General features: G+C 43.5%; 1 protein-coding gene across 3 annotated transcripts; it reads right to left on the bottom strand.

The window, feature by feature from the left end:
* Positions 1 to 764: 764 nt before the first annotated feature.
* On the bottom strand, positions 765 to 26,503 carry DNAAF4 (dynein axonemal assembly factor 4). Of its 3 annotated transcripts, none has more exons than XM_035131496.2 (9): positions 26,442 to 26,503; positions 10,665 to 10,812; positions 8,017 to 8,150; positions 7,348 to 7,561; positions 6,175 to 6,320; positions 4,906 to 5,015; positions 4,463 to 4,616; positions 2,542 to 2,647; positions 765 to 1,120 (listed from the first exon to the last, which is right to left on the bottom strand). In XM_035131496.2, exons 1-9 carry the CDS (start codon positions 26,454 to 26,456, stop codon positions 1,020 to 1,022), a joined length of 1,128 nt encoding a protein of 375 aa, XP_034987387.1. In that variant the 5' UTR covers positions 26,457 to 26,503; the 3' UTR covers positions 765 to 1,019. The 3 variants fall into 3 exon arrangements, with proteins under 3 accessions (XP_034987387.1, XP_034987386.1, XP_060138343.1); XM_035131495.2 differs by lacking the exon at positions 26,442 to 26,503 and adding an exon at positions 12,077 to 12,330; XM_060282360.1 differs by lacking the exon at positions 26,442 to 26,503 and adding an exon at positions 11,794 to 12,057.
* Between the last annotated feature and the right edge of the window lie 36 nt (positions 26,504 to 26,539).

Here is a 26,539-nt window from a genome sequence, read left to right as displayed (position 1 = left end):
CAACATGAGTTTTCTTCTTCAAATCATGAATTAGAACTAGAGACAAAATGTTGCATGGGATTAACAATATATATATATATATATGATGTTTCTCCAGTAGGATTGAGGACTTTTCCACATTCAGAAACATTTTTCATGTACGCCTTTTTGCCTGCCCTATAACTTTGCAAATGGTTATACAAATATACCAGAAAGGGAGTACTTTAGTAGTTTGTAAGAGGACCAAGCCCTACAAATCCAAGAAATAACAAGCTTCAGGGCATCGTTGCTCAAGGAGTACCCCTTCTCATGTTAAGAGAGAGATCACTGAGGCACGTTTTGAATTGACAAATGCTCTTAAATCTTAAGTTAAGCCATCTTCTGCATGGCAATAAACAAAGCCAAAGAAGAAAAGGAAGGTCATAGAGTCCCCTGGATAACTGGTACAACAGAAACATTCTTATAAGCCTACAGTTTTCTGATTAAACCTTTCAATAATGTTGGGTTATGGATTCTTACAGAGGAACAAATAGACTTTGATTACAGTATATTTTACATATTGCACATTAGATTTTTATAAATAAATAAAAGTGGCATGTATGTGAGCTTTTATTCAAGGAAGTATTTGACTGTACCTCTTATCTACTGAAAAGCTATATAGACTAGTGGCTATTAATTTTATCACCTTATGAATTGTGACATCACATTTCATAAATTATGCAATATGATCTAACACTACAAGTTATTTTTCCCAAGTTTTAAAACATATCCAAACTTAAGCAAAGTTAGGCTTTTCTATTTGTTTATTGTGCAAGATAAGAAAAAATGTGTTCTAAGTTTAAGAAAGCATTTTATATTCTTATAATATAAAGGCCCTCAAATGTTGCCCTATTTGTTAACTACTATACTCAAGCTAAAGAAGAGGAATATCCAACTACTTATTTAATACACCAACAAAATATCTTCCAAGGATAAGTATCAACATTACTAGCATGGACATGGTAGCTGATCACCAAATTTGCATTTTCCACCTCCACAAATCATTCATTTCCTTGAATTATGTGTCGAATCTTCTCAGCATCATCTTCTACATTTTTGTTTGTGGGCTCAATCTTGAGGGCAGCAATATAATCTTGGAGACCTAGGGTTAATTTAGCATGCATTTTAATCATACAACGGCAGCAACATACTATAAAGTAGAATTAGAAGATGCATCTACTTTTGCGCATATTGACTTACAAGTAAGTCCTGTGTTCAAAGGGGTTTACCGTAATCACAAGTAAGTACTGTATGTATAGGATTGCACTGGGGGTGAAGAACCTATGGCCCTCCAGATGCTGCTGGACAGCCCACTATCCTTGACCACTGGTCATGCCAGCGGGACTGCTAGGAAATGGGAGTCCAACAACATCTGGAGTTCCCTACCCCTGGATTGGATTGGGCTGCAATCCAAACCCCCTCTTCTGCCTGTAGGATCCCTGACAAAAGCCCCAAAATGGAGGTATGGGAAAGGGCTGAGTTGGTGGCCTGAGACCCACTGGTTCCACCATTTGTACCACCCCCTCCACCATCTGGATAATGTGAGCGATGGGAATGCAGCCCTGGCTCTACCACTTCATTACACCCTGCTGCTGCCGGGCCAGGAGTTAAGATTGTCTTGCTGACCAATACAGATTGTGCTTCTTAGTCCTATAATGTGGCCTAGCCGGGACATTTTCAAAGGCCATTGGGAGTACCCTACTTTATTGTTGCTGTTCTACACTTCCTTCACCATAGAGTCTTTATACCAGCAAGACTAGGGAAACAGACAGGCAGATTTTCCTTTAATAAACAATGGTATTTACAGGCAAGGAAATCTCTAAAGCAAAATACAAGCAATGCCTGCTCTTCAGGTTTGACTCGGAAACCAAAGGCTCCCCCCAGCCACCCATAAAAAAACCAGTACTTTGCAGAACTGCAAGTTAGATTTCTAGATATTGACAACAGGAACAGGACTGTGCTGAGTCACTGATAAAACTATGGTTATGTATAGTTGGCTGAGAAGCTGGTGCATTTCTTTTTTATCAAAAGCACCTGCATGAAGTGAATAAATAGGGAAATGGGTGTTTTTGTGCCTTGTCTTTTGAGTTACTTTGTGCTACATTGGAGGGGAGAAGTAGGACATAATGGCTGCTCACCTTCCAATTCCCAGAAATTTAGGGGGAAGTATCACATAATTTTCTTTGGGAAACTGTACTGGACAAGGAAAACGCAGCCAAAGGCAAAACACAGCAATTAATTTTCTACATAAATCTACAGGTGCTAGAAATGATGAAAACAGATTGAAGTAAGGAAGCATTTTGTCAGGCTCCAAATTAGATGTACAGTAAAGCTAAAGAAAACAAGGTAGCAAACAAATATCTTTACAAAGAGAGAAACTACTTGGAAAAGGAAAGAAAGATACAGAAGATTTTTCTGCTTGCAGTAAGCTAGTTTAGAAAATAAAGTGTTCCAATGCAAAACACTGCCCGATATACTTAAAGATTGCAGGAATGTCATCTTCAGCATGTATCTTTCCTTTACCTTCAGCATACAATTCCAGTCCACAGAATGCTGCCCCACGCCTCACATGAGCTTTCACTCTAGCCTTAGCATTGTCAGGAACAGGAGGAGTCAATAATTCCAGGGCCTTGAAAAATAAAACACACAAGTTTGGAAGTAAGCTTAGCTGTCCCTTGAAGACAGTGTACGACTCACACATGCATTTGTTGGCATTTGTTTTCAAATCTATCAGGTTCCTTGCCTTCATTTGCAGAGACACAAATATGTCAAGTACCTCTCTGCAGGACCACCCCGAAGCACAAACAAAACAAGCTGAGCCTTGGCTGAGGTGTCTGAAGTCTTAGTGGGTATCTTTATTTTTTATTTTTAAAAAAATCAATATCACAGTTGGGGGCCCTAAGCTATAGCTTGTTAAGCTTATACGGAAATCTGGCACAGGCAGCAGCTACAACAAATTGCTACCTGGTGCACAAATGGGCACAGACCGCAGCTCTCTTGCTTTAACTGCCCAACTGTTTTACTGCATATTTTCACTATAGACAAAGGAAGCTGCTTTATAGTGAGTCAGACCATTGGTCCATCTAGCTCAGCATTATTGACACTGACTGGAAGCAGCTCTCCAGAGCTCTCAGAGTTTCAGGCAGGAGTCTCAGCCCTACCTGGAGATGCCACAAAGAACTGAATGTGGGGCCTATTCTTCTTCTTTATCATCATCATTTATATGCCACCTTTTCCTCTAAGGAACTCAAGGTAGTGTACATGGTTCTCCTCATTTAACCCCCACAACAACCCTGTGAAGTAGATTGGGCTGAGAGGCAGTGACTGGTCCAAGGTCATCCAGTAAGGGTTATGGCCAAGCGAGGATTCACCCCCTGGTCCAATACTCTAACCACATCATGATGGTTCTCATGCTGGTTTTGCATGCAAGGCAGATGCTCCACTACTGAGCTACAGCCCTTTATATTTTGACATATTTACTGGGATTATTTTATTATGTATTTTAATAATGGTGTATTTTTCATTTTACTGCATTTTAACAACATTGCACAATTAGTTTTCATATTTTGTAAACCACTTTGAAGCCATGTGACCATTAAGAGGCACATAAAGTAGTAGATGATGATAATAATAATAAAGGAGGGCAGTACGTAGACTGGTAGGGAAACTACTGCAGGCTGCAGGCAAGGACAGTATCAGACCCTTGCTTAAAGAAGCAAAACCAGGCTTATCAGTTGACAGCTGCATAGTGCACATTCACCCTTATAAGTGACACCCACAAAGAAGGGGGGAGGGAGAGCACGAACTTGCCATTGAACCCAACCGTTTTGTAATCCTAATACAGCAGCAGCAGCCAATTTTATTTTATATTTTTATATCCTGCTTTATAGCCACAAGAGGCTCTCAAGTCAGTTTACAAATATTTTCATGAAACAAACAAACATTTATGGCAGACAGCAAATTCTTTTCTTTTCTTTTCAAATAATTTTTATTGATTTTCTTTTCTCCTAACAATTATTCAATATCATCATTTAACATCCATTTCCTAGTTTTCCCCCTCCCTGTTGACTTCTCCCAACTTCCATTTCTGGTTTGTTACATTCTGCTGTTTATACATAATGTTCTGTTATCACTAATTATGTTTCTTGTACTCTGTAAATAAAGTTGTAAATGTTTATTTAAATCCTGCCAACGAGTCAGACAGAAAATTCTAATAAAGTCCTAGCTAACCTAGATGATGGCATGACAGATTTTTACAGAATTTCATTTTGTTGGGTGTCAATTTTGGGAAATGTTGATATTTGATGAAATTATAATTACTTAGTGTTAAACAATAACAGTATTGCACAGAATACTATAAGGCTTGTCTAGTCACAGTAGGGTGACAAACGAATGTGATACAGAGTTTTGCTACAGACCTGAAAGCTTTGATAAAAGCAAATACCTTTGAGGAATCTTCAATCGCCTTGTGTAAATTTCTCAGCTTAAGGTGACAGGCAGCTCGATTCAAGTACAATGTTGGAATCTTATTACTGATACGAATTGCCAAATTATAGGCATTGACAGCGGCAAGGTAATTTCCCGTTGCAAACATTTTACTAAAAAGATAAGAGTATACAGAAGAGTCTAGTTATTAAATTTCCAAAAGGACTAAGGGTTGTATCCAACTAAATTTTACTTCTAGGACTCTCACCGGGATTTGTAATTGTTGTCATTCCGGCAGAGCCTGAGAAGAATAGCAAAACCCCACACTGAACCACAAACACACATACGCTGCCCATTCAACTTGTTGGCACGTCATTCCCTTTCACTCATAAACGGCAAACCATTATTACATGTGAGATAAAAGTGATTTTACACATCCTTTGAAGTAACATCCAAACTCACTTTCCTTTGTCTTTCAGCCAATCTGGATTCTTCTCCTCTTCTTTTAAATCTTCTAGCTCAGCAATGTCTGAATTTATGATCCTGCGAGCCTCTGCTTGCTTACATAGCCACTGTGTATAAAAGATATGTGCAGTGCTTTATGCCTAAAACAATACAAGTATATTCAATTGCCCTATTTAGCAAATGCAAGTAAATATGCCAGTGTATGGCAACAATATAGAACACCAAGTGTATCAGCATTAGACTTCCAAAGGGTACCAGATTGAGGAAGGCTCCTTTAGAATGCCAGAAGAGCCCAAATTGATCAGGTCAAGGTTGGCCCACCTAGCTCAACATCCTGCTTCTTCCTACAGTGGCAGACCAAGTAGTTCTGGGGAGCCCACAGGCAGAGCCTGGAACCAACACCCTCCCTTGTCATTTGCTTTCCCCTTCAGCAACCAGTGTATGGAGGAAGGGTTCCACATGGAAAGTTCCACTGAGTTATTATGGCCAATGACTGTTGATAACTTTCAGTTAACTCAGGCTTGTTTGCTCGTGTCTTTTGTGACAGAAAATCAGTACCTCCAGAGAAGCATTGCCTACAGTTTCTCTGCAGTGTTTGTGCATCACCTTTGCTCTAATTTGTGGAAAGGGTCATTGTCATAATCCCTTTTGGTGGACAGGCACTGCTTACTTTTACAAGTCATGGCAGTACATGCACACATTCATAAAGAAAACCACATTTCACAAAAAAACACACTCTCCTTTCCCTTTGTTTACAGCCCGCTTCCACTGCCCTCTGAATTAACGGCATACAGGCTTTTCTAGAGTCTAGACCATTGGTTTACAACATCATAAGTGCACAGTTAATTCTCAATGGCTAAAGCCTTCCCTCAATTTGCCATGTGTGTTGTGGCGCTATTTCATTGCCAACATTTCACTGACAGGAGAACATGCTTTCCTGCCTGGAGCTAGCCCAGACATTGCAATTTCAAGTGCTGTGTGGAACATGACTGAAGAAGTGTCACTGGTCCTTACTGGACAGTATCTATGACATCATTAGCAACCAGTAGGACAAATCCTCTCCCTCCATTTAAAGTCCACATCACTTTGTGACCTTTTTAAAGTACCTTTATTTTTCGCTTTCTACATGTGGGATTGTCTATCTAGATTCTCTTTTCTAAAGTGGTTAAAATAATACTGGAGGCCTGCCCACCCCCACGCCCCACTCTACAACTGCAGTTCCTCAGCATGCCTTGAAGCCACAGCAGAGCAGCTGGGTCTCCCTACCTCCTCCTCTTCTGGAATCCTGGATTCTCTGAGAGCTGTAGGAAAGACACGAGGCGTGAATTTTATTTCAATGCTACTGGCAGATCGCGGAGCAGGGATAGATTCTTCCTTCAACTTCTCTGAAAACATATTTCCAGAAATTGTATCTGCAATAATCAGGATACATAATGAATTAATTTTTCAATGCATCAGTTCACAGCTACCATGGAGGGAAGAGAGTCTTGGGCACAGATCTAAATAGGTTTCCTCTTTCTAACCTTTATTTGGCAGACATTGGCAGGATGCTACAAGTACAGATTATTTAAAACTAACAGGACTGAAGCTGCATGTAAAAGGTCTCTTTATTTGTATTGCCATTGCTGGGATAAACATTTGGCATTTGCTATTATTAGAGCATCCAATATCCCAGGGGTAGTGCTTGGTGCGATCCTGAAGGCCCAAAGAAGCACACCAGCACATGTGCATCTGATGGTGCAAACCATTGAGAAGGAAGAAAAAGACCTCAGGGGAAACACTAACAGGCAAGCTCTCAGGATGAGAACACTTTTAGATAGTTTATCTCAAAGGTTAAATCACTAAAATAAAGGCAATAACTGGAGCTTATATAAAATATAAACAACAAATAATCATGGAGAACATATAAAACCAATTACAAATAAACTATTGTGTACTGTCAATACCGTAAAGTCCTAGGACCATTGTATTAAACTTTGTTGTTTATTGTTCCCTTTTCACAGAACCCACAGGTGAAGAAATACTCCCACAGGTAAAGAAAGGCTAGCTTCTAGGTTAATGAAGTTACTTCAGTTTGGAGGTTGTTCAGTAGTCTGTGCTATAATGGTGTTTGTATGGAAAAATCATACCAGCCAGGCACATTTTCTGCCTTCTGAGGAGGGCAGGATCTGAACTACCCAATGGGCCAACACTCTTCATTACCCAGGCACCCACCTCATCCATCCTATCAGGAGATGCCACAAAGGAGGAAAGTACTGTGCTGACACTTTAGCAAGGAATAAAAGCAGCTGAAATAAAAAATGGAGCAATAATGCTGAGCCTGGATACTAGAGAAGACAGATTAGAAATGGTTTCACAAGCCAAAAGCAGCGGAAGGTTAAAATGTTTAGTTTGTTTTGAACACAGCAAGAACATTTTACCTCCTGTCATTGTACGTACTTGACTTGGATGTTCCTCTATTTGAAGATTTCACTTTCCTTTTTTTCTCTTGCTTGCTTTGCTCTGGGGTTTTTCTGTGTTCCTGATGTGGCTGACAAAAATGAATCTTCTTTTGTTTCTCGTTCTGCTCCTTCCATTTCTCAATCTCCTCAGTGGCTTTTTTCCGCTCCTTTTCTTTCAGCTCTTCTATCCTTTCTCTTTCCGCATCTTCTAGCTGATTGAATTGCAGAACCATCAAACGCTGCACTACAACTACTTTTAAGGTGCAAAGTCTTTCATGACTTATCTCTTATATTCAACACAGTAACTCTTATGAAGGAGGGGATGGGGGATATAGCACATTACTTTTGCTGGATACCCAGCAAAGGTAAAACACAATGCTGCCCATATATAAAAAAAGAAGGGTGACTTGGTCCACACATGGCAGGAATGTGATATGCCAAATTCAATGCATTTTTCAAAACGTTTTTAAAGAAAGCATTTTCACAGTGTTTTAAATATGTGTGTAGCTTCCACCCATGTTAACTTTGAGGCTGCAATGCAAACTGTAGCATCTGAAGAAACATTTGTCAGTAGGTATAATATTGTTAGTAGGTATAATATTGGTTATCCATTATTTGCAATCCTGTTTTCTGCTCATAAGGATGACTCAGGCAGCAAGTGATTTACCTTAATTGTGGCCTCCACAGCAAACTTGCTGCGCTCTCGTTTCTGAGCAGCTTTTGCTTCTGCTTCTGCTTTTGCGTCCTCTTGTGCTTTGCGCACAGCATCCTCTCGGATTCTCTGCATTTCTCCCTTGTCCCCTGAAGAGAACCATTCCAATAGCAATTAAAAGACCAGAAGGTGTGATAGTACAATTGAGGTATGAGAAATGAGAGATTCTGAAACTCTGCCAGCTGCAGTAATATTCAGGCACTGTTCTTTGCGGGGCAGTAAGGCAACCTGCCAACCTAGCAGTTCGAAAGCACGTCAAAGTGCAAGTAGATAAATAGGAACCGCTACAGAGGGAAGGTAAACGGCATTTCCGTGTGCCGCTCTGGTTCACCAGAAGTGGCTTTGTCATGCTGGCCACATGACCCAGAAGCTGTACGCTGGCTCCCTCGGCCAATAATGTGAGATGAGCGCCGCAACCCCAGAGTCGGTCACGACTGGACCTAATGGTCAGGCCTTTAAGGCAAGCCAAACACTGCTGATTGGGGAACACATTCCATCCCCATTAGATATTTGGGGAAAGGGCACACAAGCTTTCTCTAAATTTGAAAATAAGAGAAAACTGTTTTCAGATAATGAGGATACACATTACTTTTGCTGGATATCCAGCAAAGGTAAAACACAGTGCTGCCCATATATAAAAAGGAGGGAGACTTGTTCCACACATGGCAGGAATGTGATATGGCAAAGGAATATTGGATAAAAAGTCATGTAAAAGGGACTGTGTGATATGAAAGTCTACTAGAACTGGTGTTTCTTATATGGCGAGAGCAGCTAAAACTCTTTATGTTTAATTTTTTAATGATTGTTTTTTCTATGTTTTAACAGTTCTTGTATTTATCTGTAAGCTGCCTTGAGTCCAGTCAATGTGTGGGGAAGTGGAGACGGCTGACAGCATCATCTGTTAAAGAGATGAGTTGACAAAGGAAGGGGGCATGGGTGTAGCCAGGATTTTTGATTGTGGGGGGAGGGTGCAGCCAAAGTTGTTGAGATTTTTTAAAGGAAATCATGGGTAAAAATACCCCATAAACAGGACATTGCGGGGGACAAGCTTCTGCTGGGAGCGGGGGGGAACAGAACCTCAGTTCGATTTACAGTATTGTGTTTAGCGAGCAGCCATTACACACATAAAAATAAACAACAACAACAACAATACTTCTAATAATAGTGGTTTACATTTCCACTCCCTGACCTTTACAGGATAAATAATTTCCCATCCCCCCTTTAAGTTTTAAACCACAGAGCCTAGGGCTTCCCAATCAGAAGGTTGGCGCGATCAGAAGGTCCCCGCGACAGGATGAGCTCCCATTGCTCGGTTCCTGCTCCTGCCAACCTACCAGTTCAAAAGCACGTCAAAGTGCAAGTAGATAAATAGGTACCGCTCCGGCGGGAAGGTAAATGGTGTTTCCATGCATTGCTCTGGTTTGCCAGAAGCAGCTTAGTCACGCTGGCCACATGACCCGGAAGCAGTATGCCGACTCCCTCGGCCAATAAAACGAGATGAGCACCGCAACCCCAGAGTCGTCCGCAACTGGACCTAATGGTCAGGGGTCCCTTTACTTTTACATTTCCACTCCCTGACCTTTACAGGATAAATAATTTCCCATTCCCCCTTTAAGTTTTATTACACAAATCTGTAAAGCCTTGGCAAGAAATGTGGATGTTCTAAAAGATATGTACTGCTCTACATCAGACAACAACTTTCAATGCTTTTCAAAAATATTTGTAGATCTAGGGAAGGGGGCAACTACCCCCGCCCACCCGCCTTAGCTACGCCCATGGAAAGGGGTTTGCCTTAATCACTAGACTAACACACTTTATTAGAATCAGGGAACAAAGACAAGACAACTTTATGGCAAACTGGATTAACTTTACTGAATATAGTAAAAAATAAGGGTTATTGCCAAATGAATAGTTATGATTGTATGTAAGAGAGAAACCAGGTTGATTGCTGTATCTGGGCATCACATCACTTGTTAAGCTTTAGTTAAATCAGATATAAAATAAAAAAATTCCTATGGATTTGTGAGTGCTAATATATAATAAATATGTTGATGCATATATGTGGCAAAGAATACACACACACACACACACACACACACACACACACACACACGGCATCCCCAAACTTCGGCCCTCCAGATGTTTTGGACTACAATTCCCATCTTCCCCGACCACTGGTCCTGTTAGCTAGGGATCATGGGAGTTGTAGGCCAAAACATCTGGAGGGCCGCAGTTTGGGGGTGCCTGATATATACAGTGGTACCTCTGGTTAAGAACTTAATTCGTTCTGGAGGTCCGTTCTTAACCTGAAACTGTTCTTCACCTGAGACACCACTTTAGCTAATGGGGGCTCCTGCTGCCGCTGCGCCACCAGAGCATGATTTCTGTTCTCATCCTGAAGCAAAGTTCTTAACCCAAGGTACTATTTCTGGGCGGAGTCTGTAACCTGAAGCGTTTGTAACTTGAAGCGTTTCTAACCCGAGGTACCACCGTATATACTGCAGGTAGGTCAGTAAAGGTTTGTTATATAAGTTTGTTTGTTATATATATAAGTAAAGGTTTGTTATATATTTAAGTAAAGACCCACCCAATGGAAAACTCACCATTTTCCATAATGAGGGATTCCCACATGGCTGCTTCTTTTTTATAGAGGGTGAAGAAAACTGAGCCATTCTCGATTTTGGCAGTACTGCGGACATCATCTATAGGAGCATAGAGAATGGCTTCGAATAGAAACGGAGGAGAATTTACCTAAGAAGAACATTTAGAAATTGACATGAATATGCTTGCATTTCAGAAACACACTTGGACAGCACGCTGGGTGCACAAGTCAAAGCTTCACACCATCTTTAACTCCTTGGAAGAAAGTTGGGATATAAATGCAATTAATAATAATGATAATAATGATAATAATAATAATAATATGTATCCCAAAACATTTACATGTTATAGTTGCCCCGAACCTGCTAGGCCCCAACTCATTTGTCAGCCTGGTTAGAACGTAGTGCTGATAATGCCAAGGTTGCAGGTTTGATCCCCATATGGGATAGCTGCATACTCCTGCATACGCCTGGTGAAATGCTCTGTCTCATGAGACCAGGGCCCTGCGGGATTTGATTTCTTTCCGCAGGACCTGTAAGACAGAGTTGTTCCGCCTGGCCTTTGGCCTGGAATCAACTTGATCCTCTCCCCCTTTTTCCTTTTTCTGATGAGGCTGCATTTTAATTTTAATTTTAATGCTGTATTTAATCTTGTTTTTAAGCTGCATTTTTATTAACTGTTTTATATTCGGTGTTAGCAGCCCTTAGCCCGGTCTTGGCTGGGGAGGGCAGGGTATAAATAAAAATTTATTATTATTATTAATTATTTATTTAATTTATATACTGCCCTGTACCCGGAGGTCTCAGGGCGGTTCACAGAAAAGATCAACCTAAAAAACACAATATATACAATCAAAATAAAGACAGCAACCCAATAACACCACCCCCACCCCCAGTGCTGCTCTTTCGATCAGATTGAGGCATCCCTCTGTGACTCCTTTAAAGAAAAGCAGATGAACAACAAAGGGGAGAGCCGATCAGAATTCCAGTGTTGCAGAGGGTTGGACTAGATGACCCTCAGGTTCCCTTCCAACTTCACAATTCTATGATTCTACCTTAAAGGGCAGCAACACTAGCTTAAGGTTGCAAGGCCTACGTGGGCCTGATGAGGGCAAACCTCTGTGGGACTTACTTCTGAGTAGACACAAACTGCGGGAGGCAGCGGAAGACAGGAGCGCCTGGCATACTCTGGTCCATGGGGTCACGAAGAGTCGGACTCGACTAAACGACTAAACAACAACAGAAACATACAGGCTTGCACTGCAAGCGGTCCGCTAGGGTCTTCGTGGCGCCCCCTGCCCTGTCACTATAACAACAACTGTTTATTTTCCTTTCCTGGCAAAGGGCCCCCAGCCAGCTGCATGAGGGCCACCCCACTCCTAGGCCCTGCCTGCCCCCGCCGGTCTACCACAGACCTTGAGGTATCGCTCAGCGCAGAAAATGCCGTCGCGGCGGAGCGGGGCTGCCCTGAAGGGGACAACCAGGTAGACGGCCTCGGCCGTTTGCTCCCAGCTGTAGTCGCGCACCCACACCGGCATGCTCCCGTTGCTAAGGGCCCCGTTCGTGGCTGCATCGCCGCTGCTAAGCAACGGTTTCCAGGAAACTCTTAAACACTTCCGGCGAACGTAGCCTTTGCGGATGGCGGGCGGTCGCGCATGCGCGCTGCCTTCCCTCCTAGCGCTTCTATAGCTGCCTGTTCTCAGCCACCACTTGTACACTGGCGAAGTGGATCTCAGTTGAGGACAGGAGAGCCATTGGGTACAAGTTTTCTTTTTTTAATGGCGCACTGTTGGTTGTGGAGCAGGGCAGCCCTAATGTGCCCTCGCGCAGGGCTGCTCCCGTGAGTTCAGGGCTGCGTGGAATTGCACTTCAAAATTGCACAGCGAAATTCTCCTGGGTGCTCCCTACAAAAACTCCAGTCTGCCAATATGCAGCCTGTTATGTACTGAGCTGAATCCTAGAACAATAGGATTCAGAATCAGCGGGAGCTACCCAATCCAACTCCAGGTGGAAGTGAATCCGCAACCTGATTGGTCTGCTGGAGCAGCCAATCAGGCGGCTGGCAGAAGTGAATCTGCTACCTGATTGGCCTGTAGGAGCAGCCAATCAGGCTGCAGGCAGAAGTCAATCCATAATATAATTGGCCCACAGGTGTAGCCCTGAAGTAGCCAATCACGCAAGGCCCATTGTGTAAATAATGTATATAAGCAGATGGTTTGGGGAAAAGAGCCATTCGTCTTCTCTTCTCCTCCTCGATGACTACCGTGTTTCCCCCTTTTTAAGACGTAGCCATAATATAAGACATAGCAGGATTTCTAAGCAGTTGCGCGATATAAGCCATAACCCGAAAATAAGACATAGTGATAGACCCTTCCCCCCTCCCGCCAGCCAACTCCCCCCCATAAAAATCTCTCCCCATTTTACTGTCGCTCCAAAGACACGTATTTCTTTTAAAAGCTTGTAAAAATGCACCGTAGAGCCGTTCCTGCAGCCTCGTGATTCCCCCTCCCGTTTCTGTAAGCATTTTTTAAAATACCTGTAAAAGGATTCCAAAATATATTTTTTTAGCTAGGCTGTGTGAGCTCTGCTTGCTTGGTGAAGAGGAGAAAAGTGGCATTTGCGGAGGGGAGAAGATGAAAGCACGAGGGAAAAAAGAGGGGCGATTGAAGACGCTGCCTTCCCCTTTAGGGAGAGACTCTGTGTGCGCGTCTCTCTCTCCCCCCCCCCCCCGCCTCTCTCTCTCTCTCTCACACACACACACACAGCCCACCTCTCGCTTCCCCCCACCTTTCCCCCTTTTAATAGCCTTTTAAAAAGTGAGGATTCTTTTTTCTTTCTATTGCTTGTCTGTAGAGCTTCCCCTTTAAGGATTTGTACCGGTACCGGGATCGCTGCCGGTGGCGCAGTCCTTGCCTTGGGGATTAAGGACTTTCCCCTTCTCGCTGTTTAGGAGCTGCTAAACACTGCCCTACACCCTACACAAAAGTTAACATTTTGTGGGTAAGAGAAACACAGACGGGTTGTTAGGACCAGCAGATTATCTCACCCGGCTTTCTGCTGGCTCAATTGCTACTTAATTGCTACCATTTACCATCTTAATTGCTGCTCAGCTGGCTTCTTTGTTTTCTGCAGTATCTCAGCCGGTAGCCTCTTTGCTATCAGTGCTACAAAGTGCTACATTGTTGGAACTTTCGCTCTTAAGTCTTGGGCAGTTGGCTGGCTGGTAGAGATCCTTATTTGCTTTAGTATAGGCTACTGCTACGACTGCATCACACAGATAGATTCCATTATACTGTACTGGTTTAAATTTAAGAAGCTCCAGTGTAGCAGATTGCTATTAAGTGAGTCCCCACCTGGGAGGGGAGAGAGAGAGAGCAGCCCTTCGGAGGAGCTCCTTCCCTCCCTCACGAACATCCCAGGGCCGGGGAGAGAGGGCTGGGCCAGCGATGCACACACCTCCCTTCCCTCAGACTCCCTCTCATGGAGCTTGGTGGTGGCTGTTGCCCGTCATTTTCTTTCAGTCAAGAGTCCTGCCCCGCAGGGAGACAGGGAGCAAGAGGGGCACTGCTCCTGATGTAATAAAAATACCGGTAAGACATTCCCTGAAAATAAGCCACCCAGTGTTTTTTTGAGGAAAAAAAGTTATAAGACGGTGTCTTAAAATGTGGGAAAGACGGTATGAGCTGAATAAAGAGCATGAAATTCACTCTTGACTCCGAGTATATTTCACTGGCGACGAAGGTGGGGACTACGAATGCAACTTCCCGGGCAGGACTGGAACTTAGAGGGGAGGGGTGTTATGTACTGAGCTGAATCCTAGAACAATAGGATTCAGAATCAGCGGGAGCTACCCAATCCAACTCCAGGTGGAAGTGAATCCGCAACCTGATTGGTCTGCTGGAGCAGCCAATCAGGCGGCTGGCAGAAGTGAATCTGCTACCTGATTGGCCTGTAGGAGCAGCCAATCAGGCTGCAGGCAGAAGTCAATCCATAATATAATTGGCCCACAGGTGTAGCCCTGAAGTAGCCAATCACGCAAGGCCCATTGTGTAAATAATGTATATAAGCAGATGGTTTGGGGAAAAGAGCCATTCGTCTTCTCTTCTCCTCCTCGATGACTATGAGCTGAATAAAGAGCATGAAATTCACTCTTGACTCCGAGTATATTTCACAGCCCCTAAAGAGGAGGCATTTGTTTATTTTGCCGAACTGCGAAAACGTTCAAATATAGTTTGCTTTTTCCTTCGTTTCCCTCCCTCCCCGAGAAAAGGCATCATCATCAGAGTATATACATTGACGGGGAGTAAAGAAATGTCATGATGAATACAGGCCAGAGTATTGATCATTTGCATACATTTCAACTGGGAAAATACAGGAATAGAGGTCAGAGCAGGAGCAGCATTTTCCAAGTGCTGGGCAGTTAGAAAATCCTTTCCACCCAGACTTCTTATCAGCGAGGTCAAAAGCTCACAGCACTGCTGAAAAGCAAACATCTCCCTACTCAGACCACGAGACACCTGCCACTTGCAGTCCTGTAGGCAAAGTTAAATCACAGTGGCTTCCACCTCTGAAGTATAACTCCCAAAATAGATTGGTTGCTATAAATAAGAATGCCTGGAACAGGTTGACTGACATAGCTGCCAAGTTATCCCTTTTTTTAAGGGATTTTCCCTTATGCTGAATAGGCTTCCTTGCGAGAAAAGTGAAAACTTGGCAGCTATGAGCCTGGAGGAGGAGCAGCTGTGCAGTTTATTTAAAGAGTTTACCTCCCATGCTTTAGGTAGAAGAGAAACAAAAACTAAACTCCCAGAACTAAAGTACTGTAGTTAAAAATGTTTTTGCAGAAACCTTCAGGGTTGCTACTTCCCCCCTGACGAAGCTCCTGCATGTTTTATAGCTAATACAGGTATATGGTTACCATATTTTTTTCAATAAATCCAGGGACATTTTTTTTAAAAGCTGAGTAGCAACAGGGAGTCAGTAGTGGGGATGGTGAGCAAAAGACCCTCGGCCCAAGCACACATGCATACTGTATAAAGGTGCAAAGGCCTTCTTTTGCACCCTGTGTAACATAAATGTGCATTTTTTAAAAAAAAAAAAACCTGGGCAATGGAACGCCGCACACTCGTGACCCCTGAGCCTTCCCCGATCTCCTGCCCCTTCCCCCTTTGTTCTGACAGATCGCAGGAGGCTTGGGAGTCGCGGGCGGGCAGCCGTTGCCCAGGAGGTGCAAGGTGCAAAGCCCTTCTTTCGCACCCTGTGAAACATAAATGTGCAGTTTTTTAAAAAAACTGGGCAACGGCCGGCCAGCCGCAACTCCTGAGCCTCCTCTGATCAGTCAAAACAAAGGGGGAAGGGGGCAGGAGATCTGTACTGCCGGACATCCCCAATTCCCCTTCGGCAGTGGCAGCAGCAGTCAGCAGCCCATAAGTTCCGGCAAGGAAAAATGAGGGACACCACAGCAGCGGGCAGCTCCTGAAGCCAGCCAGAGCCAACTGCACTACCAGGCTGGCTCTGGGCTGCCGAGGCTGCGCTGCCACGTTTCCCAGGGACAGATTTGCAAATCTGGGGACGGAATTTGTCCGGGGACAGATTTGCAAATCTGGGGACTATCCCTGGGAACCGGGGACACCTGGTAACCCTATGCTAATGCGCCATCTCCACACTTGGAAACACTTCCCCTGCTGAATGAGTCCAAATGTATGAATGAACGATACATGTTGTGCCCTGTTGTCAATAATCCAGCCGCTGCTCATTTGGTTATTGGTTTTAGCTTCATTATTGTACTAAAGGTAAAGGGACCCCTGACCATTAGGTCCAGTCATGACCGACTCTGGGGTTGCGCGCTCATCTCACATTATTGGCCAAGGGAGCCGGCATACAGCTTTCAGGTCATGTGGCCAGCATGACAAAGCCCTTCTGGCGAACCAGAGCAGCACACGGAAATGGTGTTTACTTTCCCGCTGTAGCCTTCCCTATTTATCTTCTTGCACTTTGACGTGCTTTCGAACTGCTAGGTTGGCAGGAGCTGGGACCGAGCAACGGGAGCTCACCCCGTCGCAGGGATTCGAACCGCCAACCTTCTGATCAGCAAGCCCTAGGCTCAGTGGTTTAACCCACAGCACCATGCGATTTTTCCTTATATGGGTAAATCCTCATCTCAATAAAAATGTGACCACCTGTAGTCCTTTTTAACCCCTGCAAGTTGCCCATTGAACTTCAGCTATTTGGCAGCTCATGCCTTCTATTAAGACACAGAGAGAGCAGCCCCGGGGCAAGGATGAGTGCAGATCCCACATCCAGCTGGACTCAACAGGCATTTCTGTTTTTTAATCCCAGTGTTGCTCAACCAGCAGTAACAGCCAACTCAAGGCCAACTCAATTTGTGACCCGGATCCTAAAGGCTTCCTCAGAAGTACCTCTCACTGTTCGATGGGGCTTTCATTCAGGTTAATGTGCACAGGATTGCAGCCTTTGCTAGCAACAAAGATGGGTCAAGGCACTCTGTAGAGGTACTGTACCGTATTCCAACTCATTTTCTCCCTTCTGGCAGAGATGTTGCTCCCCACAGGGAAAGAAGAGTTCATATGGTTGCCACTCCAGCAAGCACCCACTACAGTCAGGTAAACATCAAATCTAGCAGTTTGTGAATCAAACAGGATAAAATCTTTTCTTCCTGATTCTTCAGATTCACAACAATAATCAATTAAGATGTGACAAAAGGCGGCATTACTGGGGGTATCGCAATGACTTCCAAATTCAAGCAAGTATGTGATGCAGTGCTTCATGCAGAAACAGAACACCTTCCATTCTCCTTTGTTACTTTGACAAGACTTTATTAACATTCATTTTACAAGCACTTAATTCTGTCCGTCTTCAACTTTGTGAAAAGTGAATTGAAATATTAACACTTCCAGCAGTGAATTAAAATTCTGATATAGTGCCCTCACTTTTATTATTATTTTATGATGAACATCCTGAAGAAAAAACAAACATAGGATTGTCATTTTGGTAATGCAATCAAATGGGCACCCATTTCTCAGTATTGCACATTGAAACATTGAACCATTTAGATCGGACACAAATTCTGTGTGCGCCTTAAGGCATTTACACTGATTGATGCACTTGCTATCATCTACTAGAACTCAGCTTGTAATGTAAGACCAGTTAACTATCCAGAGACATAAACATGGTTCCTATACGTCATAGAGTAGCTTAACACACACCATGATATGAAATCATTTGCATTACATAGTAATTAAATTTCTTACTAAAGCAGCCTTCCCCAACCTAGTACCCTCCAGATGTTCAACTGAACTACAACTCACATCAGCCAGCATGACCAGGCTTGTGGGATGATGGTGGGAACTGAAGTCCAGAAACATCTCGAGGGTCCCCGTTGTTTGGGAAGGCTGAACTAAAGGAATAATAATGGACAAAGTCTGGGTGTTTGTTTCCAATTTGAATTACATACATCAACTTTGCCGTACACCACAGTTCTACTGCACGTGTTATTTCAGACATGCTCTAATTTCATTTTCATTTAAAGTTGTTGCAAAAATAAATGTCACCAATGTGGAACACATTTGAGATTGTATAAAAGTACTGAACTGATATCCCAAAAACAGGTATATGTAAGCAGTACATAAGGAAAGACTAGTTTTAATATGAAACTGTCATTAAGTCACATACAACATAAAAAAAACACATGATCAAACTACGTATAAAATGTCACACGTACTTTTACTAGCAAGCAAGGCTATTATTTATATATAAAGAGAGGGGTACATATATTTTTAAAGTGAAGTGGTATTGTTACTATTAGATTGAAATGACATGGGAAATTGTCAAAGTTCAAGGCTACTGTTTTTTTAATAAAAAAATAAAATAAAATATATCAAGCCAAAAATATTTGGCATGATATTTATGGAATATTTCCCTATAATTAACAAATTTGAGAAATACCGGTAATCCCGCAAGTAATTATGATATTTTATTGTGGGGCTTTAAGATAATTATCTGCATTGCTAAATGTAGTCTCCTACCCCCTAACCTAAGAGCTTGTGGGAGAGACTGAGTGCTTAGGACAAATTTCGGCCTCGGAGGAAAGCAGATCAAGTGATGGCCGTGGGCCTGCTGGGTCGGAACCTGCATGTGCAATCCAAGCTGCCAGATGCTGGGTGTGTCTCCTCTCAGCCATGTGGTGACAACAATTAATAGGCAGAATCCGTTTCTATGTGAAACCACACCTTACTGGATCTGGGCAACAGAATCCTAGCACTTGGAAGACAGATTAACCCACATCATTCAAAGCCATCATTAGTCACAGGCAGAGAAAAGGAGCCAAGAAGAGGGGGGGGGGTTGTCTACTGAGGGGGAGTTGTCTACTGAGATGCCTGCAAAACAGCTTGAGAGAGGCAGGAAAGCTGGCACTTGGAGAGCTGGAACCCATTGCCATCTTAAGATATAGTTGTCAAATTAGGTATTTTAAAAGATAATTTAGAGGGCTTTTCAATTGATGTAAATGTACTACAAAGAAGGATAGCTCAGTCGGTAAAGCATGAGACTCATAATCTCAGGGATGTGGATTTGAGCCCCGCATTGGGCAAAAGATTCCTGCATGGCAGGGGGTTGGACTAGATGACCCTCATGGTCCCTTCCAATTCTACAGTCTTATGATTCTAAGGAGTGAAATGACCACAGGGATAGGGAATTTATCTCAAGAAGACTTAGAGAGCTCAATCTATTTCACTTTGAAGAAAAAAGATGAAGAGGCGAGCCAGCTCATATATTCCTTTTGCATTATCCAATGCCTCTAGGCAAATATGTCAGCCGATGCTATGGAAATGTAGTGTGTCAGAGAAAGCACTAAGAAATATGGAACTTCTCTCTGTGGAATTAAGAGCATGAGAAGAATGGGATGCTGGATCAAACAGATGACCCACCTAGGTCAGCATCCTGTTCTCAGTGGCCAACCAGATGCCAGTGTTTGATGCTTGCTGCTGTGGTATTCAAGTGACTAACTTGCACGTGACTTAAAGATAAATCAACACTCCACAAGAGGTGGGCTTCTTGGCTCTTGAACCCATTGGTCTCTCTTTAACCCTGACCTATGGCACTATAGATTTTATTGGCACCTCGGCAGCCTCAAGCAGCATTATGATGATGGGAGTTGGAGTCCAACAACATCTGGAGGGCCACAGGTTAGTCACCCCTATTTAACCCAACGTTGACATTTATAAATTTAGGACAGCTGATATTTAATTATAAAATGTGCAATAGATATACGGAATAATCTTTTCTGACTTTGCTTTGGAAGCACAGAGTCCAACCCATTGCGGGGTTGCATTCCCTGCAATGGCACACTACAAGGCCTTGAAGGGTGTTTCTTTCCTTCTGGCTCCAGTCACAAAATATATCTGCAGTGCACCAGTCTTCTGCCTAAGTGAACCCATTGTGGTTGATCCTCCAGAGGAAAAGCTGGTGGGAGAAAGCTGAACCAGACGGCCTATGCAGAAGGGACCCTTCTGATAAGACACCTGTTTTCTACTTAAGCATCTTCAAACCTTTTTCTCTAGCTACTGTTGCCGGCGTTATCCCCATTTTCCTGACCAGTAATCTGTTCCTCCAATGCCTCAAGGGCCCAACTCACCAGGGCACTGCTGGCATACAACCAGCTTTTCTTCATTTCAAGAGAGGCTGCAGAGGCACAGTTCCAACACTAAACTGAACCCACAGTCTGCAGCGCTGGAATTCTACCCCAGTGGAATCTGACCCCATCAGCTTATGGGTTGCCAAGTTGTTCATTTGCCAGAGATTTCAGAGAGGTTTTAGAAGCTTTGGCTAATTAAAACACAGGGATTGGGAGAAGGGAGAGACATATGAAAGTATGCTAGCCTCTACCCAAAATTCTAAATGACGAAAACCTCAAAATCAGTACCTGGAATGAATTGTGATGCACAAGCCTTCACATATTTACTAATTTCCATATCCAGCCCACTGCTTAGGCCTGGATTTGTCTTTTGCCACAGTTGGGTACTATCACTCCAAATTGTTTGACACATGCTGGAAAAGAATGATTCAGTTGCTTCTCAAAGTACCACTGCAACTGAAGTACCACTGCAACTTGCACACTGGAAGTCTGCCTTGCAGAGATGGCCAGTTGCTGCTTTTCTCCAGATGCATGAAGCCTAGCAACTTGCTTTTTTACACAGAAACAAGAAGCCACGTCTCTAGGATTCCATGGCAGCAACCAAATGTTGGATCAGAAGTTATATATGTGCTCCTCTCTGGCTAAGCTGCATTTCTGCTGATTTCTAGATAAAATGAGATGTTCTATTTTTTTCCTGATACTCCAGAATGATTGCCACCTATTAGTAAGTATGAAGGCTTCCTATTAAAAGCCTCCTATTGTTGACTGCACCTGAATTAAAAATTGAATGTACAAACCTGTTGCTGAGGTGACAGCACCTAAATCTAACTGTGGCATTTGCTGCCATAAGATATAGTGATGGACACTAAGTTGGACAGCTTTAAAAAGGCAAATTCGGGGAGGAGAATAAGATTACCAATGGCTGACATTTGGACATATATAGCTTTTATTCTAGTAGGAGGTTGTGATGACCAATGTTGTGATGATCTTGTTGTGCTCGTGTCCTCCTCATGGGTTTCCCAGAAGAGGCACCTGGTTGGCCATAGTAAGAAGAGGATGCTGGACTGGATTGGCCTCCGTTGGTCTGACCCAGCTGCATGGCTCTTCGTACGTTCCCTACTGGTGGATAATGTCCACTGCCTGAGTTGTGCACCCTCATTACCTTATGGCAAGGCTGCCCCTTCCAGCACACATGTGCAAAGCTGCCTAAAGAGCGATGGAGGCACTCCGGGGCTCTAGTTTTATGATGACACTGTTTTACTCTTAGTCTGGGATAATAAAAGCATGCTGGGCGAAAGCCACACAAACGCAGGCAACATTTTCAAGAGAAAGGCTCACAAAATGTGTTTCTTTACATTCTCATTCCACAACACCGAATGCAATAGAAAGTTCATGTCGGGTGTGTGAGCACCTTGAAACAGCTCTAGAAGGGCTGCAAGACACCACACTGAGAGAAATCTGTTGTCCACAAAGGCTACTCCTTGTTCCTGACATGGCTACTTTCACCCAAGAGTCAAAAAATGAACCACAACTCATCATGGGGAAACAAACCCAGAGGTCACAGAATAAGGCACGTTGTCGACAAAGGAGATTCAAGTCTAGTTGGGGTCCCAGCTAAACCTTTTAAGCCTTGAGGTCTCCTGCTCTGATTCTAGAGTTAAAGGCCATTATTGAGACCACAGCTATTGCAACCACCTCAAACTCCTAAGTATCTCAAGTGCCCCAAATTTTCTTTACTCTACAAATTTTTCCAACTGGCAGGGCACATTCCAACGAAAGAAGAGAAAAGCAGCCCTCCTCAAAACCGTCACATGGGCATTATGCACAAGAATGCAACTCTTTCACTCAAATTGGAACTTCCCAAGGGTCTATGCAGTACAAACAATAAAATGACAAGGCAATGCAAGAGCCCAGATGCTCCTCTATGGCAATTACTAAGAGAATGCTCTTGAGAATGGAGCAACAGCAGCAATGGTAGTAGGTTACACATATTTTGTGCTGGTGCATGGCCGCAAAAGAGAGAAAGTGCAAGCCCCTCTGACATCTCAACTTTGCCTTATGAAAGGTAAGACCATTCTTTGGTGCAGAGTCCATGGAGAGGAATTTGGCTGGATAATTCAGAATCCCAACAAATGAGAGTGCAGAATTGGCATTCAAACTCCCACAAGCACTCACAGAGCTCATTTATATCACAGCTTGTTCTGGAATAAAACTCCCATGCCTTATTTCAAAATCTTATTATCAGGTCAGGCTAATGACAGCCCACCTAGGCCTCCCAGCCCTGAGCAGTATAGGCTGGGAGAAAGGCCTCATGAGGTCACACTGCCTCCTGTGGGTTACATGATCTCAAGAACCCAGAGATGAAGAGGGAGGGAAGCTGTGCGGTTTACAGCCAAAATCACAAAGGGATGCTTTGCTAGACAAGCACAGAGAATTCTTGAATTTTCTAAAGAGAACCCTCCTGTGTGTGGTCACTTCCTTTGCCTCCTCTGGGAAGGAACTCTGTAACAAATGAGACAATCCTTTTTATTTCCTTTTGCCTCCAAGCTGACCAGATGCACATGGCTAAAGCTCCTGCTTTCAGCCATGTTAGTTAAGACTACCAATTTTTATTTTACTGTAACTTAGAAGTATTTTCTGCACACTAAAAGGTAAAGATAAAGGGACCCCTGACAGTTAAGTCCAGTCACGAACGACTCTGGGGTTGCGGCGCTCATCTCGCTTTACAGGCCGAGGGAGCCAGTGTTTGTCCGCTGCACAGACAGTTTTTCCAGGTCATGTGGCCAGCATGACTAAGCCGCTTCTGGTGCAGCGGAACACTGACACCAGAGCAGCGCACAGAAATGCTTTTTACCTTCCCGCTGGAACAGTACCTATTAATCTACTTGCACTTTTTGGCGAGCTCTCAAACTACTAGGTTGGCAGGAGCTGGGACCAAGCAATGGGAGCTCACCCCATTGTTGGGATTCGAACTGCTGACTTTTTGATCAGCAAGCCCAAGGCTCAGTGGTTTAGACCACAGCGCCACCCGCATCCCCGAGTTGAAATGTAAGTAAACCCTTTTTTAAAAATCTTACTAAAAGCATGTGTTTCATTCTCTGCAACAGGGTGAAGAGGGGAAGGTCAACAGACCATAAATAGAAGGAATAAAATTGTATAATTGCCTAATTCCTAGGCTTTAATAAGCTGCAAAACTTATAAGTGTTTTATAAGTGTTTTATTCTGCTAAAAAGGCTCATAGCCAGATTAGTACTTTTGTATTTCCCCAACACGCGTGTGAGAGAAGGTTTAGATCTTAAACTACAGCTTTAATTCTCAACACATTTCCCACATACAGTTTAGGGGCCCAGAACATTTCTGCTGCAGTAGTCTGTTTGGAGGCATGGCAGAAGGACTGTAGCAATCACATAACCCAGTTCCTAGCTATTCTTGAGAAACTAGAACTTGCTGGTCTCAAGATAGATGATTATCTTAAAGGGTTTTTTAAAAAAAAAAATCTTGGGATAAATAGGATTAAAAATCGATGCATTTGCAACTCTCATGGATGGAACTCCAAATGTAACATTTAAAACTGCTATATGGTTGCTGCAGCCATTCCTGGATTTAAGCTTCAGTTTAAACCAGGCATAGGCAAACTCGGCCCTCCAGATGTTTTGGGACTACAACTCCCATCATCCCTAGCTAACAGGACCAGTGGTCAGGAATGATGGGGAGTTGTTGTCCCAAAACATCTGGAGGGCCGAGTTTGCCTATGCCTGGTTTAAACAGAGAAGTGTGGGTTGGGTACAGCCCACAGAGGACTGACTCTTCTCTAGATGGGCTACAAGGTTAAATTAATCTAATTCAAACATCAAGGGCCTTGGGGAATTATAATTCAAATAAGGCATGCCAATAGAGCATGTGCAGTTCTGCCCGCAGATATCCTTCATGGGCAGATATCATTCGTGGGACTGCCTGTGTGGAGCGTCTCCACCCCCATCGTTCAGCCTGGACACTGAGATCCAGCTCCAAGGGCCTTCTGGCGGTTCCCTCACTGCGAGAAGCGAAGTTACAGGGGACGAGGCAGAGGGCCTTCTCGGTAGTGGTGCCCACCCAGTGGAACGCCCTCCCATCAGATGTCAAGGAAATAAACCACTATCTGACTTTTAAAAGACATCTGAAAGCAGCCTTGTTTAGGGAAGTTTTTAATGTTTGATCTTTTATCGTGTTTTTAATATTCTGTTGGGAACCACCCAGAGTGGCTGGGAAAACCCAGCCAGATTGGTGGGGTACAAATAAATTATTTATTTATTATTATTATTATTGAAAAAATGAAGCTAAAACACAGTAGAATTTCCACCAACCATCCATAGCTGTAACAGCTGCTCATTCCTCCAGCATTATTCAGAAATTCATGTGCTCTGTAAACCTCCAGAAGAGATCAGTGGAGCCACAATGTGCTGGAAGAGCTTGGGGTTCCCATGGAAGTGAAAAAAGACGTTTTGTAATGGAGACAAACTCTGACCTCAGGTCTTTTCCAGACAGGCTTTAAATATTAAAGAGTTGGGAAACCTGGGCTATTGTTTGTGCCCTGCACTCTGGTCTCTGCACCTGATCTACTGTATCAAATCCCTAAAGGCAGTTACACTGGGGCGAGTAGAGGAGAAAAATGCTGGGCGTGACCTTCCCTTCCCAGGAGGGAGACATTAAACTCTCCAAAGACAAGCCATTTTCAAGAACACAGCCATAAGCAAAACAAAAACAGCAGCAGACGTGAGAAGCTCAACTGGAAGGAGCAAGCGATGGCAGTGGACATCTGAGCGAACAGCCAGGGTCCCAGGGCAGACCCTGAACTGTAAGGGAAAGCAAGAACTGCAAAGAGCAGCTGAGCAGACACAAAAAAAAACACTAAAGCAAGAGTTACGAACAAAGCCAAGTGTGCAAGGTAGCTGTGACTGAGGGCAGGAAGAAAGGGAGACACAGAGGCTGCCTATGTGCACCAGTAAATTCTGTACAGCAGGCACCAGAGTAAGTCCATGTGGAACCAAATGCACAATCCCAAGCCAAAGAAAAGTTAGCATGCTTAATAAGTCAAGTCCCTCTGAAGACAGTGGGACTTGAACAATTTACCATACTAGCAAATTTATCTGTATTACATTCATTGCACAAAAAAGTCTAAAGAGCCCAGAACTCCAATCCAGCACCACAATGGAGTTCCAAGACAGCCGATGGCAGCATGGTCTTGGTCTTCATGGTCTTGCAATGCCATTGCAGAGGACATGATGGGTCTTGGAAAGGGTGAGTGCGTACTAATATCACAGGCATAGAAACCTCACTCCTTTTTTGAAAAAAAAGGGAAGACGAAAACATTCAGGCCGGCTGAGCTTTTATGCACTTAGTCTTATTAATGCTCACTTGGCCACTGAAAACTACAAGAGTTCTTGCTGAGTAAATGTGTTTGGAAACTGGCTGCTAAAGACCATTAAAGAGATGTCCACTTCAGAATTCACTAAAAATGGACCTGTTCCTTATCTTCAAAGCTCACCAATATGTTCTGAAAGAACAAGCTAAATCAAAATATGAAAAGGAGGTTAATATGACTTGAGGTTTTCAGCTATTTATACAAATAGTTTGACATTCCTGGTGATCATTTTAAAATAAATATTGCTTGATTCTTCTCCGTTTCATGCCCTCAACCTTAACAACTTAAGAAAGGCTCCCAGAGGACAGAATTAACTCCCAGGCGCTGTGGTCTAAACCACAGAGCCTAGGGCTTGCCGATCAGAAGGTTGGCGGTTTGAATCCCCGTTGCTCAGTCCCTGCTCCTGCCAACCTAGCAGTTCGAAAGTACATCAGAGTGCAAGTAGATAAATAGGTACCGCTCTGGCAGGAAGGTAAACGGCGTTTCCGTGCGCTGCTCTGGTTCGCCAGAAGCGGCTTAGTCATGCTGGCCACGTGACCCAGAAGCTGTACGCCAGCTCCCTCGGCCAGTAAAGCGAGATGAACCCCGCAACCCCAGAGTCGTCCGCAACTGGACCTAATGGTCAGAGGTCCCTTTACCTTTACTCAAAAGATAAATCAGTATATGGTTCCTCCAACAGTGCCAGATGGACTAGCAAAGCGATCCACAAAGGCAGATGTTTACATACCCCCAAACTTTCCATGTGGATAAAGCCATATTGGCACTTAATCGTCCGTCAAGCATTTGCTAGAAGTTCTCCTGGTAAAATCTTAATGCACTTGGGCA

This window comes from Zootoca vivipara, chromosome 14 (genome assembly GCF_963506605.1).
Source record: "Zootoca vivipara chromosome 14, rZooViv1.1, whole genome shotgun sequence".
Taxonomy (NCBI): domain Eukaryota; kingdom Metazoa; phylum Chordata; class Lepidosauria; order Squamata; family Lacertidae; genus Zootoca; species Zootoca vivipara.
The sequence above is the reverse complement of the archived record's forward strand: the minus strand, read 5'-3'. Positions and strand labels throughout refer to the sequence as shown.